The sequence below is a fragment of the Haliotis asinina genome, chromosome 2, assembly GCF_037392515.1.
Source record: "Haliotis asinina isolate JCU_RB_2024 chromosome 2, JCU_Hal_asi_v2, whole genome shotgun sequence".
Taxonomy (NCBI): Eukaryota; Metazoa; Mollusca; class Gastropoda; order Lepetellida; family Haliotidae; genus Haliotis; species Haliotis asinina.
The window spans coordinates 42,172,842-42,193,995 of record NC_090281.1 but is presented as its reverse complement, the minus strand read 5'-3'; the positions used below and the strand labels follow the sequence as shown (position 1 = coordinate 42,193,995).

Sequence of the window (21,154 nt, the reverse complement as noted above, 5' to 3'; positions counted from 1 at the left end):
GGTTGAGGTATGGATTTTATTTCCCCTTAAATGTGTTTACAGATAAGACAGATAAGCAACTGTAAAATAGGTACTACTTACTTTCTCGAATCCTATATGTTGCAATAAAACCAGAATACTGAACTGAACCGTCAGAGTGGAAGTGTATCTGTAAGTCCCTACCCTGTGGCACAACTGAAAAAAAAATGACGTATGAATACCTAGAATTCTGGACACATTTCATGCAAATGTAACTATTTTCATACAAACCACGACAAATCTTACACGTGTTGACAGATATTTCTTACGAATGTGCAAAGGGCTTTGTTACCTCTGGTTGCATTCATGTAGACTAAGTTCTGCAAGCCATTCTGGCTACATCTACAAGCAGCAGTTTAAGAACACACAAAAACACATAAAACACACTAAATATCATTACTAATATACTGAACAGCAAAAGTAAGGCAAGTTTCGAAAAATGAGGTTTATAATAAAAGTAAGCTTTCATGTTTATGTCTTCTTATTAAAAATAAAAGCAGTGTTGGGTTTCTTTTGCTTTTCAGTCGGCATCTAGACTCACACTGCGGTTGCGTATTCAGTACTTCTTGAAATGACAGAACGGATATAACTTAAGTACATTTGGTACCTGACAAAGGTCACACGATGGACAATTACAACTAATCCTTTTGCTTTTCAGCTGCTTCGTTTTACTGTTAGTAGCTATGTCCATCAAATTATTGATAATCTTTGGGGTTTACATTGGATTTACTTTCTGCAACACTGTGGGGAAGTAGATATTGTAGAGACGTTTGGAAAAGTGTAGTAGGTGTAATAATCAGTAGGTTGCTCACGTACAGGAGTATGACAGAGGTGTGGACTTCTGACCGCAGATCTTCTGACTGTTGTAGGAAAATCTAACAAAGTCATATCTGCAAGAGGATTCACTTTCCAATTGGAACAGCTGGAATGTTATGTGAATTCGGTACCCTGCTTGTGGTGAAGGAATGGTGTAGAAGCAGTCAAGGTTGTTAGAGTACAACGACCCTGCTCCAGGGCTGCTAAAAGATCCTTCTGTACTAGTGAGGTTTTGGGAACAATCTGTAAGCAAATATCTCGATATGTATTCTATGCTCTTTATTAATGACCCTTGATAGGTTGCAAGATCAACACATGTACCAGATAATGCACCATGGTATAATAACTAAACACTAAATGGAAACGACATTTCAAAACATTAACTGAAATTGTGGTGTGGCACTTACCTCACAAAACATTGAACATATCAAATACGCATCTGCCCTTCACAACTCTAATATGTTTTTTTGACCTTACGGTATTCCAGAAAGGAAGGGGATTCATTTCCTCAGTAACAGGTATTTGTTAAGAGATTCTTGTTAGAACACCAAAACTAAGAGTTTCAGCATGAGGCTTTGACAGATAACTGCTGACACTCCTTCGTGTCAAACGTTTCTCAAGATTTATGATGAGTGATCCTCGTTTTAATTTCAAGATATATATGACGTCACGGGTTAGTTGCTATGACCAAACGCTATACATACCAGCATTAGGACTTAATGAAGAATTCCAGGATGCAGTATCACTTGTTGTCGTTGGATCTAAATGAGGGAAAAAATTATCATAGCAATCAATAAAAGCGAAAATACCTTTATCGATATATTAGCTGCATTGTTGTAGGTCAACATAAGACCTGGATGAGGCCTAGCGTGATGCTGAAAGTAGACATACACCAACTTAAAACACAAACTGTACTTAACATTAGTCGTCGGTTGTAGATAGCTACATACAGTAACTAATTTATGCTCGTGCAGGCAAGTCAAATTTCTGTAACTTACATAACGTGTATGGGGATGTGGTTCTGTTATGCCTTGGAGTGTCGGTACTAACAGGCGTAGTCCAGTTCAGCCCTTGTGAAATCAAGAAAGATATTTATGTATCTAACTTAAAATGTAGTTCATGTTCAAATATCAATTCATACGACTTCTCTGATTACAAACAGAGACAATATTATAGTCCTGAGAATACTACGGTAGTAATGAAGTATGTACATGTATACACCATTACTTACAAGGATTATAGGTGGTGGAGGGCTGATGTGTACTCCCAGTCGGTGGATCTGGAACAGTGAGGAGAAATATAATCATATTACTTCTAATAATGGACAATTCATAACTTTACTGATCTCTTTATCAGTGAAACAACATAGATATGTGTATTCTTCGCGAGAGTTTCCAGCTTTGACGGTCGTTTCTCAAAATTCTTGATCAATGTTCCTCGTTTTAAATTAGATATATATGCCAGTGTTGACATGTCAATTGCTGTGACTAAACACTATTATCTACCAAGACTAGGACTTGATGACAATTTCCAGTATTCGTTCTCGGTACATCTTCGTTGGTTGCTTTTGGTTTTTTTAACGCTACACTCAGCCAATATTCCAGCTATAAGGTGACGTTCTGTAAATAATCAATCCTGGACCAGACAATCCGGTCATCAAAATCATGAGCATCGTCCTTCACAACTGGGATACGATGATATGTGTCAATCAAATCAGCGAAGTTGACCACCCGATCCCATTATTCGCCTCCTACGACAAGCATGGGTTATTGAAGACCTTCACGGGTCGGTGCATCTCAAGAAGACAGAGGAAACGTTATAACGTCAATAACAGCTATTAATGATTCTTATGCATATGGCATACTGTATTACAGTTACATCAGGACACAATTATTGTTTAATGTAGGTTTTCAGGAATGTAGTAATTCTACATGTACGCTCAGATAAGGATTCCATACATAGTTATGTTTGTAGTTGAGTATAATGGTGAGTATTCTGGAATATTACAGATTCATCCTAAGTCGATCAATGATGTCTCGATATTCATGGAACCAAGAAAAATATCGAGTTATCCCAACATCGAGACATCCGATCAGGGCGTATCATCACACATTACTATGACAGAAAACAAAACAAAATCAGATTTCATGCTCGACTGTCGGTTCAATGAAACCAGCATATTTATCCTAATTGCCACACAGAGAAACATTCATGCGTGCGTTTTCAATTGATTCCCCCACCCACCCACCCACACCCACCCTCCCACACCCACCCTAGACCTACAACGTGTTCACTTACAAGGTGTGATAGCAGCAGATGTAGTCGCTGTTGTTGGATCTTGAACATGAAAAAACCATGATGATAATATCTCCCAATATACCTCCAAATGCTAGATGAACAACTAACGAACAAGGGCAGTTACTACAATATACTGTGCATATATGGTTATAATTATACTATCTCTATAATAAATGTCAGGGACCTGCGGTGCAGTTTAGGGGCATGGTCACGTAAAAGAACTCGTGTGTAATGTTGAAACACATAACAAAACACTCCCCACCAACACACCTGTGCCCCTACATCATTGGACTATATCAAATTCTGGGTGAAAATGTAGAAAACCCCAAATCTTTAAAACATTTGTGAAACCCAGCCACACGGCTGGGAGATGATACGAATCCTACTGGATTGAAGTAAAGGCTTATACTCACAGGAAACTTGTCGTTTCTTGCGTAGGGAAGATATTTTCTGTAATATCAGGAATGAGATCGAATAGTAAAGCAGCATTTCATCAAGTAATTAACAGCTCTTTTCAACATAAATTGACGTATGAGCGACGGAACATGTATATTGTACTACGATTGTATGTCAATGCAATTTTACCTTCTGATGACAAATCTATACGTACATGCACACACGCATACACACAGAGATACACTGTCACACAGACACAGACAGACACGCAGACAGACAGGCATGCAGACAGATAGACAGACACGCACGCACCCACGCAGACAGACAGACAGACAGACAGACAGACATACCAGCCAGTTTAGATGGTTCAGGGGTTTAGTTTCACATAAGAGCACAAGCTCCAGCCAAACCAGCACTGCGGCCACGCCGCACGAGCACAGCTTCATCTCAAATGGAAGATGTGAAACTTGCAGCTACCGTGATTGACAGTCGACACTGAAAAAAATGTACAATGCGATGGAAACATCTATTGCTTTTGTTTATGGAAGGTCTCGACATCAAAACGCACACCGTAATTCGAGTCTATGTTTGGAACATTTGGGGTTATTATCATAGCATTATAGTAAGTAGTGTGAGGAAAGGTACTACCAAGCGATATCGGTGTCAGAGATAGACCTAACGGAATTGGACTCCAGTTGTAAGGCACCAACGATTCGAGAGTCCAAATCCAGAATAGACAATATAGAATGTGTTTTGAAATGCTATGCACTATTTGCCCCGAGTTTTGCTCTCTGGCAAACGGGAGAAATAATACTGATTTTGCGTTTGACGAGGATGTAAAGTTAACCTGCTGTATACTGTTGAACGTAATTACAGTTAGGTATTTAGAGCATTATTTACAAGTAGTATATAATCCAGTGTATTGAACATGAAAGGTAGAGTGCGTGAAATCCAATCTACGGCAAGTTGTTAAGAATATGTGTTATACGTACAAATATGACCTTGAAAAATCACGGTACCCGAAAACCTCCTTAGCTTTATTCACCACACCACCCCTTACCCACCCCGAGCATCTGAAATGAAACATCCAATGTTGCATCCCATATATTGTACTGAATGTACTGAAATCATGTGACGCCTAGTGGTGTATATATATTGGACAAAAAACACTTGAGCATGAATAAGCGCTGTCTGTTTTTCGTAACATGCTCAAGAGAGAGAATCGAAATCTAAGTGGTACATGTCCATCCGACCATAGACGAGACTAATATAACTATTTATAATGGGGTCATGTGTTAAGCATCACAGTGTGTTTACCACGGGAATATCAGAGACTAACTCAAGCAGATCACATGCAGCACGTCACGTTTTTCAGTCATTACAAAATGAAGCTGTGAGTGAGTAAGTGAGTTCAAAATGACTCAGCAATATTCCAGGTATATGTCTGTAAATAATCGAGTCATGACCAGACGGTCAAGTGATCAACAGCATGAACATTGATCTGTGCAACTGGGAACCGATTACAAGTGTCAACCAAATCAGCAGGCCTGATCAACCGATCCGCTTGGTCGCCTCTTATGACAAGCAAGGACAGCTGAAGATCAATTCTAACCCGGATCTTTACGGGTATGAAGCAGTGAAAATAGCACATGACGTCAAAACAAATATGAAGGTAGCAGGTAGAAAGGCATTTTTTATATGGCAGAGATAACAGTTTCTTTGCAACCTCACCTCCATTTATACATCATGCCGAATGAACTTGTGGGGTCGACATATCAAAAAGCCCCCATTGTGTAGCATAACTGAACTATTTCTCAAACGTGTTTCTTTGCAGGCAGTGAAGTTTGGTAACAGTTTGAATGTATTGTATAGGAGACCATTCAACGCATTAACTGTGAGACGGTTGAAACCTTTCCTACAATACCCTATAACACACTGACGGCCTTATGCGACGTCAGTCATTTATTGGTCGTCACTTACATGATATTTCAACACAAAACAGTACTCGTGTATCCAAAACCTGAGGTTAAGAGAAAATTATTCAAATTACTGGGACTGATTTGCACAGTGTAGTTTAGAAAGGACTGGTAACTATCTTAACAGAGCGTGCTCATGACGAGCCTAATAACGGACTGTCGGAGCTAAATCTCTAGTCACAATCAAATGGTCACAAGTCACAATGCACAAAAATTTCAGGACCCTTTTTCATGCATATTGTACACTTACTGGCCTGCGTTAAAGCATCGGAGTACATAGAACTGATGCTGGAAACTTATGGACCTATGATCAGAAACAAGTGCTGTATAATATCCATATATATACTATTAACGCGACAGTTTGGGCAAAAGTTACATCGTCACAAAAAATGCCACAAAAGCTTGGGGTTTGCTTTACCAGTAAAGTGGTTACCGAGTAAGTAGCTATTACCAAACAACAATTTGATTTCGAATAGGTTTCTCAGCTTTTTTCAGCTGATACAGCCTTCTCTATGACCATAGATTGAGCGCAAAGTTTCCTCTTCAAGTAAACTGTTGTTTTACTGAACATAAATTGAACTTAAGATAATCAGGAAAACGACAAATAACGTGCCAAACTGTTTTACCTCTTTTTGAAAAGTTTCTATTTCGCATATATGACGTAATTTTAGACCACAACGTTAGATTCACGTGAATCATGTATGTATTGTACAGTACAAACAGCATAAACCCATTCGACATTCACAGAGGTTCAATGGAATCGAAATTACTACGAAAAGAAACACAAAACTTTATCTAAGTATCTCTTTACGATATTAGTTTTGCAGAATTTCCTCAATATTTATATATCGTATAACAAAGCCGTACTTGCATATCCGATGTATCACTTTAGACATTTCCGCCCGTAACACAGAAGAGCTTGGTTTGACTCCCCACATGGGTACAATGTGTAAAGTCTGGTGTTCCCTTACGTGATATTGTTGGAATGTTGTTGAGAGCGACGTAAAACTGAATTCACCCACTTTCATAAGAAATCTCAGCTAAAAGTAGAGTCGATTGTACAATGTTGACCATATCATGAGTATATACTTGTTTCAGCAGCATTACGGCTAAACGATGTTGTTTGAAAACAAATATAGTCTGGACCAAATACTCCAGTGATTATCACCGTGCAATATCATGTCCGAACAAGCGTTTCTGAATAACTATGTTATAGTGATGGTACTTATACATTGGTATTATATATTGGTGATGGTATTATATATGTATTTATATATGCAATGTCTTATGGCCTGACATAATTCAGGAACGTATGGTATGGAGTAACATTGGACACCACATTTGTCACTGATGCATTACATTTCTAAATGAACAATTTCTGATCAAGAGTGGTATGACGCTCTTTGAAGTCTTGGCGAAAAGGAGCATGCTCGACTGTAGCTCTAACGTGGTGGAATGTAAAGTTAAAAGGCTGTAGCTGTTGGAATAGTGCTGCGTGTTGGGAAGTTGAAGTCACCCTCCTCTCAGAGAACCTTGTAGAGAATACTTTGACACTGTGAATCTGAATGCGCAGATCTACATATGAAGCAACTACGGCAGTTTCACATTTCTCATTCATTTCAAGTTCAGGTGGTGAATCCCTGGACGGCAAATGACTAGCTCGTGGTGATTAAACGGTGTTAACTCATCGCTTTACCCGAAGCTTGAGTTAACCGTCTTGGCCAGATTACCTCGTTTTCATTTTACCAGCCTAAGCAGAAATTACGATTCATATGCATAAAGGTCCGGCTCCGCTAGGGGTGGCTCCCATGGATATCCCTACTTCTTGTGGAAATGTTATCAGTTTCACACATTTCCTTTCATTTTTAACACATTGTCCTGTCGCCATGTTTCAGGGGCCCAGCATATGTATCTGAGTGAACAAAAATCTTGCACTGCTCTAGGTAAGACATTTCATCATGGAATTCGCCTCGTTGTCCATGCTATACGACACCCCAAAACCAAGAATGGGGCATGCATATAAACGTTTGAGCAGCCCGGAGAGTGATCTCATATTGATATCAAAGACAGTTCAAGGTGTTTCGTCCCAAGTGCACTTAAATGACCGACACCTTGAACGTCATGTGTCAGACACGAACTGTTTTTCAATATTCATGAAAGTAGGTAGGTGAGTTAAAATCTAACATCACCTCGGCAATATTTCAGGTATATAGTGACGGGGACTGTTGCACGTGCACAATAAATACAAGTCGTTAAATGACCAGTCATAGATGGACTTACAATAATTAGAGCATCACAAAATCAGCTAGCATGTATTGTTTTAAGTAGCAAACAATTTTAGGCAATGCAATGTAAATATAGGCTATTGATCGCGAATAACTGAAGGTAGATCAGGATACTAGGGACCATGGGGACTTACTTTTATCAATATGTATAATAAAAATACAGATCACCAGCTCAAAGGCGCTTTGTTTCCCTCGTCACAGGATAGCAGTCTCAAAGTGGCAAAATTATCAATCTTAACTCCCCGGGAACACACAACTCTTGCAGCAACTGGGGACACCGAGTTTATGTGGCTTTCCCACCCTTACGAGGTACCCATTCACAGCTGGGTGGATTGGGACACATCGTCATAGCACTTTGTCCAAATTTACTGCACGTTGCCGTACCCGCAACTAGGTGTGTTCACCATCTGCTGATATACCAACGTGGGTTCTTTTAAGTGCACAGTGTTGTGCACTGTACACTAATGCCTCTGTCAGATTGTCCGTTATCATCTGCAAAATCGTTTCGCTAGAGCTATGGAAATTGTACGGCAGTGGCATCATTGGCAATGCCCCGAGACCAATCTGCGGCGACATGGTGCGGAGGCAGAGAAACGTCAGATGTCGCAGGCTTTACCAGGTCCGATCGTCACTGTTCGACATCATCGTGGTCGTCTCCATTGGCCCACATGTCACTGGAATTAGTATCGCCGGGAGTGGCGACCTGTATGTAGTCTTCTCCGACGAAAGCCGCTATTGCGTCTCGACGGCTGATGACAGTGTGAGAGTGTGACGACGACGCGGGAAGCGTTTTTCATATGATTGTGTCATGGAAAGATAACGGAATGGGTTTCTATTGCTCTCAGTCACACTTTAGGTCCTATATGGTATTCCAGAACATTGATCCTAGTAGAGGAAATGGTGTAACATATGCCGATCAAGCGCCGAGGACCTTCGTCGTGCACTTTGGTCGTCATGGAAACTAAGTCTTCCAGCAGTACAACGCGCGTGCCCATACTGGCAGATCAACTAGAGACTTTCTCAGTCAACACGTCACACAAACTCTTTAATGGCCTGCTCTCCGTCCAGAATTAAACCCGATGGGATTCTCGTGGGAAGAGATTCAGAGGAGGTTCAATGATGTGCGACCAAGGCCAACAACTGCAGCTGAAATCTCTGAGGCGTATCGCTGAGTCTTATGCATAAGTTCCTATGGCCCTCATCCACCATCTCACCCACTCCATGTACAGACGACGCATTCGCTGTTACCAACGCTCATGGAGACCATGTTATTGACTTTCTGATTGCACTGTCGCCACCTGTCGTCATTTTCACATGCAGTTGTCTGACATTCGTCTTTAAGTACTGATGCTCAAACATGTCAATTTTGAAATTTTGAATGAAACTAATTACGAATTACCAAAAGGGGTGACGGTTTTGTTTTTTTTCTACGGTTCAGTGTAGATTGACATGTCATGTTGTATTTCACACACACACACAAACACACACACACACACACACACAAATAAGGAAAAAACAGCAGGAGGTACGTTTTAAAATGTGTTTGTTTGGCTTTTTATACGGACACTAGGTTATCAGAGGGTGTTCTCTTTTTGCCTGCACGTATTCTTGTGGGGTTCCAATTACTGGACCACACTAATCCTAACAGCAATGAGACTGAAGCTATGGTCTGTAGTAGGAATGCAAGTATACCAACAGTTACGTTTTGTGCATTGCATAGTGTACATGTACCCGCAAATATACGAATATAAGTCATTTGAAAATATGGTGACATTTTTTGTTTACTAATATTACATGTAACATCATACTGATATACAGTATTGCACATGTACAAATATACAAAAATGAATTATCTGACAAATATGATGACATTTTAAATCAGCAAATGCACAAAATACGCGCTAATGTATACACATTTATACAGCTATGTAATGACATAATTATCATATTCTCAATCCCACCAGATGAGAAACGCATCCCCATAAACAAGTGGTGAGATGGTACCAGGAATAAATCCACATTGAGTTTGGCATCGGTTGCTACATGGTTGTTGATGTTCTAACAAGGTTGATGGCAGTGTTTATGCTTGCAGCATATTCTTTTCTTTTAGCATCTCCAGTGACAGTTTCCTGTGTTCTAGAGCCCATGCCTCTTGTCATCTTTGATTACTTTGGTCGGTTAGTGAACTTGGTGGTGAGTTGGTAGTGTACTTCATTTACTTGAACAGACTATACTTGTGTAGGTACTGGACTGTTAATCCTAATCCGCTTAAAGTCAGTTAAAGTGCAGGCAAAAAGAGAATACACCGCTATCAGGATTACCCAGAGCAGACGTGAATTGACCAATCACATAACTGTTGAAACGCATGCTATGTTATTGCCCTATTTAATATTTGGGGTCGTAGTGTGTGTTTAAATACTTGTTAGAATTTCATCTGATAATGATCTCACAACTATGAGAAACAAAACATAGTTGAATTTGCTTTTCCTTTACCACGGAAGCCATTGGCATTTTAATTTGATTTACAAACTTTACACTTTACTTTACTTCAAACTTTACAGCCACAGTTTTAACGAGGACTGGTCGTTTAGGATAAATTCATGACGGAAAGTCTTACAAAGTTAATCCTATGAATCACCAAGAATAGAACTAGATGAAAAACATGTCTGACAACAAGGTCAGATATTACGGCTGTATACTACATAGCGGTTGTTAAGGAAATCACGGTTGCATACTATTAGGATATCATGGCTGCATAAGATCTGAACATTGCATAGGACATTAAGGCCGTATAGCATATCATGGTGGAATAAGATATCACGGCTGAAAAAGACACAATTGCTGTAGAAGACACTAGGGTTGCACAGGAATTCACGGTTATATAGGATAGTGAGTGAGTGAATTAATCTTCAACGTCACATCGGCAATATTGTAGCCATATTGTGACGAGAACATACGTGACATAAAAAAGAATAGATATGCATATTATGAAGACCCTGTCGACGAAGGACAGTAAAACCACTAGACTATCACAGTTACTATTAAAACTAGCGTGTAAACTTAAAAAAATGATAGTATCACCATTTGGACAGCACAATGAAAACAGGCCATAGATCGCTAAGAACAGAGGGTAGATCACCATACCAGGGACCATGGGGACTTACAGTACCTCTGCTACCTGCATGGTCCCTGGCTGGATTTACAATAATTTTACGGTACTTCATCCCCCTTCGAGGATACAGCCACTAACAATCTTAGCTGCTAATTCAACTTCCAATCATAAAATATTAATCCATTTACAAGTCATGTAACAGGTTTAATTCTTTTAAAAACGCAATGATTAAATGAGCACTAACATTACTAAAAGGATCCTTCATAGTTCTTGATTTAAAATAGTTATCCCTTGTGATGGAATATTCCACACAGTCAAGCAGGACTTGCTTGACTGTGATTCTTTCATCAGAAGGGATACAAAACGGAGGATCTTCACCTTTAAACAAATATTCATGTGTATATCTTGTGTGGCCAATACAACATCGTCGCATGCTGACCTCTTCAAATCTTGACTGACAACCCAAGAAAGTGTAACCAATGTAGGGTTTTATTTCATGTAATTTGTTGATACCTACTTCAGTGTCCCACCTCCTCTGCATCAGATCACGGATGTAAGACATAATGGTAACTTTATAATCAGTGTAGGGAATAAGAAGTGGTGTCACAGATTGTTTGAGTGCTGCCTTAGCAGCCAGGTCAGCTAGTGTATTCCCAGAAATGCCAACGTGGCTGGGTAACCAACAAAAAACGATGTCGTATTGGCCAGTAGCAAGATCATTATACAGTTCAATAATTTCTGTTAAACGTGGATGTTTACAAGAAATATTTTTAATAGCCTGAAGGCAAGAAAAAGAGTCTGAATAGATTATATATTGTTTACGTTTAGGGTGTCTTTGAATATACTATATATTTAAGAGTTGTTAACATGGCATTTGCTTCAGCAGTAAAAATGGAGCTGTTATTTGGTGTTCTAGTAGATATTGTCCTAGATCCAGTGACAGTGGCACAAGCTACTGCGCCAGCCACCATCCATGGACCCGTCTGTGAATAACGTTTTGTAATTGTTATATTTATTTTTTAATTGATGATATTCTTGTTTATATTGTAAGTCATTTGTTTCTGATGTTATTAATGATGTTAATGTTAGGTCAACTTGTGGCCTAACCAATTGCCAAGGAGAAGAAGAAAGAAGACGTGAAGGCGATATACTTTCCAGCTCAATGACGACAGCTGATATAAATGGTTTAATTCTTAAACCAAGAGACGGAACAAGAGACGACTTTTTCTTATACAAATCCTCATAAAGCGGATTAAACACACAGTTAGATGCAGGGTTAGATTCATTAGAATATAATTTAGTAGTGTATTGTAAAGATAATTTTATACGACGTTGTGTAAGAGATGGTTCATCAGCCTCAACGTATAGACTGTCAACAGGAGAGGTTCTAAAGGACCCAAGACAAAGTCTTAGACCTTGGCTTTGGACAGAATCAAGAATGTTAAGGTTGCTTTTACAGGCTCCACCGTATACGATGGAGCCATAATCGAGTTTTGAACGGACCAGTGATCGATATAAGTGTTAGAGGGTAGTTTGATCACCTCCCCACTTTGAGTTGGAAACAACTTTCAACAAATCTAGTGCCTTCAGGCATTTAGCTTTAAGGGATTTATTGGCGGTAAGAAGGTTAAATGAGAATCAAAAAGTAAACCCAAGAACTTGGCCTCCGTGACAACTTTAATTGGAGTGCCATTTAAATATTGTTCAGGATCCTTGTGTGGCTTATATTTTCTACAAAATTGTATACAATTAGTTTTGGACTTAGAAAATTTAAATCCGTTTTCAAGACACCATTTATTTATTTTATTTAAACACAACTGTAGTTGCCGTTCAATAGTATGCATATTTTTACCACGACAAGAAATGTTAAAATCATCCACAAAAGGTGATCCATCAATTGAATCATTTAAAACCTTGGATAAACTGTTGATTTTAATACTAAACAAAGTGATAGACAAAATACTGCCTTGAGGGACACCCTGATCCTGATTGTAATGATCAGACAGGGTTGAACCCACTCGGACTTGAAATTGCCCGTCTTTTAAAAACTCTGATATAAAAAGAGGCAAACGTCCTCTCAACCCCAAATCATGTAAGTCCTTCAAAATACCATGCTTCCAGGTCGTACCATAAGCTTTCTCGAGATCAAAGTAAATCGATACAGCATGTTGTTTATTTACTATAGCATTTTTAACGAAGGATTCCAAACGTACCAAATGATCAATGGTACTACGATTTTTCCTGAAACCACACTGAATATTTGTGATCAGGTTATTGGTTTCAAGATACCAAGTTAATCTATTATTTACCATACGTTCCATGGTTTTACAGACACAACTGGTTAGAGATATCGGTCTGTAATTCGACGGATCTGTATGATCCCTGGCAGGTTTTGGTATTGTGACTACAATGGCATTACGCCATGAAGGGTGAAATTCCCCCGACGTCCATATTTGATCAAATATATCTAAAAGAGCCATTAGACATGGTTCAGGTAAGTGTTTGAGTAGCTGATAATGTATATTATCATCACCAGTTGCAGTGTCATGAGCTTCCTCAAGTGCAGTATGTAGCTCACGTAATGAAAACACTTCGTTGTAGTCTTCACCATTATTTGAATCGAAATTAAGTTTTGTCTTTTCCTGTTGTTTCTGGTATCTCTGAAAGTCAACATAATTTGTCGATGATGAATTTTTGGCAAGTGTTTCGCCAAGTTTATTTGCAGTTTTATGTGTGTCAGTAAATAAATTGTCACCATGTTTAAGATGGTGAACAGCAGCTTTTGAACCTTTGCCTTTAATTCTTTGAACCATGTTCCATACCTAAGACATTGGCGTACGTGAGTTAATTTGGGAGAGATAGTTCCTCCAAGATTGCCGTTTATGTTGTTTGAAAGTATGACGCGCCTTCGCATTGAGTATCTTAAATCTGTTTAAATTATGGACAGTTGGGTGACGACGGAAATATTTTTCTGCCTTTTTCCTCGCTTTCCTGGCTTGTTTACAATCTGTATTAAACCATGGTTTCCGTAAATGTAGACTTGTAGAGAACTTTGGTATACACTCATCAGCAATTTCATTTAAAACATCAGAAAATAATTGAATAGGATCGGTTATATGACTGAAACATTCGGGTCTTAATTTAGATGCACGTAAAGTTTGGTATATGATGGAGTCAGATGGAGTATTTTCTGATAATATAGTTGGACAGTGGTCACTTCCACAGATGTCATTGTGGACTGGCCAATCAAATTCATTAAGTAGAGTAGAGTCTGCGAGAGACAAATCTAGACAAGAATAGGTGCCAGTTGCAGGATGCACACAGGTGCTTGAATCATTATTGTATATACACAAGTCATTATTGGCTATAAATTCTTCCAGTAGTTTACCTTTAGTGTTAGTGTTTGTACCACCCCAAATCGGGTTATGGCCATTGAGATCACCCATAATGATACAAGGTTTAGGAAGGTGGTCATAGAGAGCTTGTAGATCAGACTGCTGGAGTGCTGAAGAAGGCGGAATATACAGACAGCATAGTGTAAAGGTAACGTGAAGAGTTAGTCTCACTGTAACAGCTTGGAGATTTGTTGTTAGTGTTACAGGACTATGGATAACATCCTGCTTTACAAGGATTGAAGATCCTCCAGTGGTCTTGTCACCAGGAGGTGAAAAATAATTATATGAAACGAACTGACGTAAATCAAAAGTATCTGTCTGCTTCAAATAGGTTTCCTGCAGACAGAAGGCTGATGGTCCAAAATCCTGGATTAGTAGCTGTAACGCATTGAAATTGGTCCTTAACCCTCTACAATTCCACTGTACTATAGTTTCGGAACGAACTATCTTTTAGGGGCATTGATTGGGGATCTGCCCCGCACTTTTTTGGTGGTCGACAACCTATGTGCCCTTTGATGGGTGTGTTCGCACACTTCCATGTCCTCAAGCGAACCATATTTATTATAAAGTTGAACTCGATTTTCTGATCCTTTGGATACTCTGCCACTTTAAATTTGTTTTAGAAAGATCTGACCTTGGTTTGGCTTTACTTTTAACGACCTGTTTGACATTTGCAGTTGACTGAGATGGTGTTATCACCTGTGGTGTAGATGTGTCATGATTACTCAAAGACTCAGACTGGATTTGGGCAGAAACTGTTGTTTGGGTGGATTGTTCCGGTGAAAACCTCTCGGGAGTATTAGTTTGCACCCATGTCAAGACTGTTTGACAGGTTATTGATGTAGTTTTGACTTTGGATTGTTTTAGGGTTTATCTGATAGTGGTCTAGTTACTGATGCATACGTTTCAGTTAGTTCTAGAGATTGTACAAGTGTTTTAGCTTCTGCAAACCTGATGTTTCTAGTAAATTTAATTTTGCTAACCCCCATCTGTTTTTTCCACATCGGGCACTCCTTGGACGACGACGACTGTGCTCCAAAGCAGTTGGAACACTTTCTAAAATTGCCTTCACAATCTTCCGTCACATGCGTCTTCTCACTGCAGTGAGCGCATGTGACAGACAACGTACAGGTGTTCATATCGTGGCCAAACTTCTGACATTTGAAACACCTGAGAGGGTTGGGAATGTATGTTTCAACACTGATATTGCAGTAATCAGCCTTTATTGATTGAGGAGCAGTTGGAGAAGAAACCGAAAAGAGATAGGTATTTGTTTGATGGCTTTCTGAGTTTTTACGGGTTACGGTTACGGGTGGTAAATCGTTTGACAAATGTGGCACCTTGGTCTTTCATTTCCGTGGCTATATCCAGTTCAGTCATGTCAGAGAACAATCGATCCCGATCTCTTACAATACCTTTACTTGTGTTGAGTTCGGTGTGCAGAAACGGACACAGGTGTACCAACAAATGATTCAATGGAAAGGAGGTTGGATGCTTGCTGTCGTTTGTTACATTCAAGTAACAAAGCACCCGAACGCAAGCGTCTAATGTTTTTCACGTCTCCTGCAATGCCTTGAATGCCTTTAGAAACCGCAAAAGGATTTAATTTCAACGGTGTTTTATCAATATTTTCAATCACTCGAAACCGTGGCCAGTAATCAATAAATTGTGAAGGTCGCTGTTCATCATCGTTTTCAAGTGGACGTTTTGGGTTTTTTTAGGGAGTTTCATAAGCCATGGTGAATGAGTAATTTTTCATCATCCTAGCTCCCCACCCACCACGGAGTATCACAAGGACAATGCTAAAAACTAGCGGATCTCCAGCTGAAGCACCAAGAATACCCAGATGATATACTCCAGCAGAAAAATTATAGAATTATTCCACCAAATTGGACCATGATCCACCGCTTTCTGGGTATAAGCATAAGACTCTGGGCAAAGCTCATAACAACATCTAAAAATGTTTTGTGAGTGAAAAGCGAAGACCAAAATTGAAACAATACAAAATCAAATTTGTGCAATTACATGAATAATCCTCGCACAGGGCTTGGCATGACCAGCCGATTGGTCGAACCGGGCCCATTCGACCACCCGTCTGGGCTAAGTCAGGGCCAAAGTGGTGTGTTGAGCAACAGGAACACGACTGCAGGCCCCTGTTGCCCTCAATCACCAGGACCCCCTCCTCCGCCAACACAGGGCCGCAACCCACGGCAAACGGGTTGGTGGACCAAATATCCCCCCGGGTCCACTACGGGGATGTTGGCGAGCTCTTGGCGTTACCCAGCACCCACCACGAGTGCCTATATAGGATATCAAGGCTGTGAAATATATCACGATTGTATAGAAAACCATGTCAGTGGATGATTCATCCCAGGCGGTGCTCGATAGCGGACAGACGAGCATGCCAGCCAATCCGGTTCAAATTGAATCTTTTGCACTAAACGTTGACAGGGTAAATTTAGCAGTACCTAAATTAATCCAACACGGACGGACTCTTCAAGAAAGCAAACCCGCGTCAAATTTTACATTTTGCAAGGTAGAAATAATTAGATGTCAAATTGGAATTCGAGGTCGCCTTACGCACTGAAGTGTAACCAAACAAAGAGCTCCAACTGAAATTGTTCATGAGATTGTCATGGTAGAACAGAGAGACAAACCTACTGTGTTTTGAACTTGGACGTAGTGTAACAGAATCATAGTAACCGCCATATCGAATTTTCATCCAGTTTCTTCTCAGTGAACCCAATTGAATTGTTTGAGGGAAATCGACAGGAAATATTCATTGACGTGGCCATTCACGTATTGATACAAAATATTCCAGAGGCATAAACTTCCAAGATATTTTTGTTTTCTTACGGGGTCGGGTTTCCAGACACAGATAATGTATCCCACAGAAAATGTATCCTACATTCCAGCATAGTATGCCTGAGACGTGATGCTCAGGCCTCGGTGCGCTGACCAGTGGAGCGTATTGTGTGAACGACCGCGCAAAAACAAGTTCAAGTTTATCAAGAGTAATCAATTACTCAGGTAATAGCAAAGCGACCCGGATGGATGAATCATAGAGTTATCATTAAACACTGCACAAATAGAATGTTGTCAAACTACATGGACAAAATATGTGTGGACATCACAAGATGTAAACTGCTTCCATATACGAGACTCACAATACAATTCAGACTCACCCGGCAGAGGAATCCACAGCCACACACAGCTTGTTACTCCGAGAACTGCCGGTAGAACCGGGTATTGCAACACTATTAGTCACGTCTCGGGTCAGTGATTCCCGGGTAAGTCCGGCATGTCAAGGGTAGATACCAAGCTGGGCTGAATGCAAAGAACATAGTGGCTAATATCTCTATTGTTAGAGGTACATTGTCGGGAGGAAAATAACCGTGGGCAAATTGAGGCCTGATCTAAAGCTGTCATTTTATCTAATTTCTTCGCTATTTCTATTAATACTCTTTTTTCAGATTTCTAGTTTATTTTTCGTTGTTTCGTTTACTTTAACGAGAAAATAACTGAAATTCTAGGAAACGGCTGAAATAACGAGTTAATGATTGAAGCAGCGACAAAATAATGAATGAATGTCTTTGTTTCTTCCAGAGTTGAATCCAAAGAGATAACTTAGAATGCCGAATTTGTGTGCAGTAGTGAGATTCTGTTTTCCCTATGTGTATCAGGTGTTTTGTAAAGTTTCCATTCGAAGTGAGAAAATGACATTATTAGTTATTCCCACAGTCAACTGTTTCAGTTAAGTCCTGAATGTCTCCGTCGTTAAACAATGACAGCATATCATTGTCGTCAAGCATGGTTTTTGACATATATATCAACATCAAGTTTATCAATTGTGAAGGAGAAGATATTAGTTCTGTCGGTCATGAAAGATTCACAGTGTAAGAGAATATGCATAATCATAGCAATATAGACACCATTGCAACAAAACACTAATTGGGACATATTAGAAAAGCAGCTTCTCGTTTGTGAAAACTGGAGCTATTCATTTCCTTCCCAGGAGACTCGAGGTTGAATAGGCATTCAGGAACCGTGGCTTGCGACAAAAGGCGACTATGCTTGTCGTAAGAGGCGATTAACAGGGTCGGGGGTCAGTCTCGTTGACTTGATTGACACATATCATCGGTTCCCAATTGCGAAGATCGATGCACAGCAAAAATAACATGGTTTCTGCAACGCGGAAACCTGATGGGAACTCGACTGGAACTTAAAGGTTACATGCAACGTAAAACAGAACTTTGCAGATTCTGGTACCTTTCAGTATGCACTTACCGAAACAAATCATAAAAAAATGCCTATTCAACCTATAAAGTTGAAAAAACCGCAATGAAAAAAAAGACGGGGAAATCGGAGTTCAAACGTTTCACTAAATTCCCCCCAGCGCTGGGGGGGAAACTGGTTTCCTGTCCTGCTTTGTATTTGGACGAATGACAGATTCCAGCCACGCAGTAGTTTACCATCTCTACTGACATGAGTTTTGATTGGATCGATCGCAAATTCAGAGAACATGTATTTTCCAAATCCAACATCTCTATATACATTCATGGATAACGACTTCTTTTAGTGTATATGATTTTGTTTGACAACAGTATATGAAGCCATGCTGAAACGACGCATCAAGTACACAAAAAGAAGTTGTTATCCATAAAGAATCTTACTTTCTTGTGACTGGCTATACTTCTAAAATGCCCATCAAACAGATCATCTTTCTGTCCACACAATGAACCCTCAAGACTTGAAACTGACAACAGTTTGCACGACTTTCCGTCAGATCCAGTCATCCGAAAAAAATGAATGTAGTTTGTTTGCAACCCACAGACATAAAACAGGTCATGTGTATCACGCGTGCCTAATTACATAATGTGGCAGACATGGGACTCGGGTGCATAAATCAACTTATTTTCTTTATGTCGTGTAGTCATTGATTGAAGCTGTGTATTGCATGTTGTCGTTAGCAGACAGGCAGGCAGACATATAGGTGTGAATAAACCAAACACTGAGCTTTCTCTGTGACAGAGACTGCTTACCACAATCAACAAGTTTTTTTTACACTACTGCTCACGACCTCAGCCGCTGGGCATGCATACTGTTTCAAGCTCCGCGAACCTATTCACTGCGCATGCGCTTTGGACGCAGCGCAGCACAGCTGCAGAAACCAGTCCCCCCCCCACCCCCCCTCCCAGCGCTAGGGGAAATGTAGTGAAACATTTGAACTCCAATTTCGCGGTCTTTTTTTTTCATTGCGGTTTTTCAACTATGGGTTGAATTGGCATATTTTATGATTTGTTTCGGTAAGTGCATACCGAAAGGCACCAGAATCTGCAAATTTGTGCTGTACGTTGCATGTGACCTTTAAGTTTCCACTTAGAATCCAGTGAGTTTCCGTTCGTTTACCCTGAGTTTCTGCAATAAACTTACAATTACTCACTTTCCAACAGGTTTCCGCTGAGTTTCAGTTAACTTAGAGAATTCGTCAGGTTGCCGTTGAGTTTCAGTTACCAAGACTCCATCAGGTTTCCACAGAGTTTCAGTTATTAACTGACTTTCATATTTTCTGAGTTTCCACTTTCCACGGCATTTCATTTACTCGAGTTCACAGGAGACAATTGTGTGTCAAAAACAATATAAGCAGTTTGTGTACAATCATAACATATACATAAAGAAAAACAAAAGATACAATAAGATTCACTGTTTTATTTTCAGACAAACAGAGATCAAATATATAACTAGTAAAAAGATATAGCACTAACTAACAGATCATCATGTATAACAATTTTTTTTCTAAAAACATGCGATAGCTAACATTCACTTGCACCCCTTGACAGTCATCTTCACACTGACAGAGACAAACACACCCAAGTCAGTCACTACTATAGCTAAACATATAATAACACATAGCTTACTGGATTCCCAGGTGAAGGGGATCGAGAGCAATAAATTGGCATCTTCTTCATCACTCACAACTGGTGAAGTCATTTCCAAGGTGAGTATAGTTGAAACCTTTTCCTTTCGTCGATCTGGCCCATCAATGGTTTCTGGGCTTATATTGTGCTGTGCACGTTTCTGAAAATGTATATTACACAAAATCAATCTACAGATAAACCTTAATGCCAAGAGGATTACAAATTATTAAAAGGAAGTTGTGGTCAATTTCCTACTTGAAAAATCACCCCCAACACAAATTATGCAGTTCACACTTATCCTATTTTCTTATGGACACAAAATCTGTTGCTCAAGTGACATGTAGTCACATGTAGTCACATGTTTAGATATTATCATTAACTGACTTTTCTACTAATTATGGTTCACACTGATATTGTTCGCACAATCATCTCCATGTAATTGTGTGTATAGAGACTGTAGGAATTATGCAATAACGATGATTCTTATGTTACGATTTATAAAATAATCATCTGAGTCATGCGTTACATATCTTAAGAATGTAAAAAGCACAAATTCATAAATGCTTAAATGTATATTTTTGGAACATAGTACCTGTCATCAGACATTGTGATGAAAAAGTGTTACATGTTATTCCAATAGATATGCTTACGGATTTTATTCTTTCGTTGGTTGTTGCTACTGTTTGGTGTGACGCCTTCTTTCCAGTTTCTTATTTCTTGACACGCCTTGACACACTCAAACATAATACCAGTTTGTCAAGAAGAAGGCAATAGTTCATGTTTGTTTTATATGGAATATTGTTAAGAATGAAGATTTTATGGATATCAACTTCTTTATATGATAACACAACGTTTCGGAGTTAATGCTTACTCCTTCATCAGGTGATTGAGAATGGGGCACAGAGCTATACTTATATGTACAGGTAAAACAATAACAAGT

The 21,154-nt window shown here is 39.5% G+C and overlaps 1 protein-coding gene across 5 annotated transcripts in view; it reads right to left on the bottom strand.

The window, feature by feature from the left end:
• LOC137273720 (cubilin-like) overlaps nt 1–21,154 on the bottom strand; it is a 493,514-nt gene that overhangs the window by 43,121 nt on the left and 429,239 nt on the right. For 2 of the 5 annotated variants that reach the window (XM_067806525.1, XM_067806529.1), the window contains exons 1-9: nt 17,482–17,524; nt 3,879–4,023; nt 3,546–3,582; nt 3,133–3,171; nt 2,066–2,113; nt 1,833–1,904; nt 1,539–1,595; nt 835–1,077; nt 82–174 (exon numbers count right to left, since the gene is read on the bottom strand). In XM_067806525.1, coding sequence (XP_067662626.1) covers nt 82–174; nt 835–1,077; nt 1,539–1,595; nt 1,833–1,904; nt 2,066–2,113; nt 3,133–3,171; nt 3,546–3,582; nt 3,879–3,974 — 685 coding nt within the window. In that variant the 5' untranslated portion in view covers nt 3,975–4,023; nt 17,482–17,524. The other 3 variants (XM_067806526.1, XM_067806527.1, XM_067806528.1) reach the window with 3 other exon arrangements.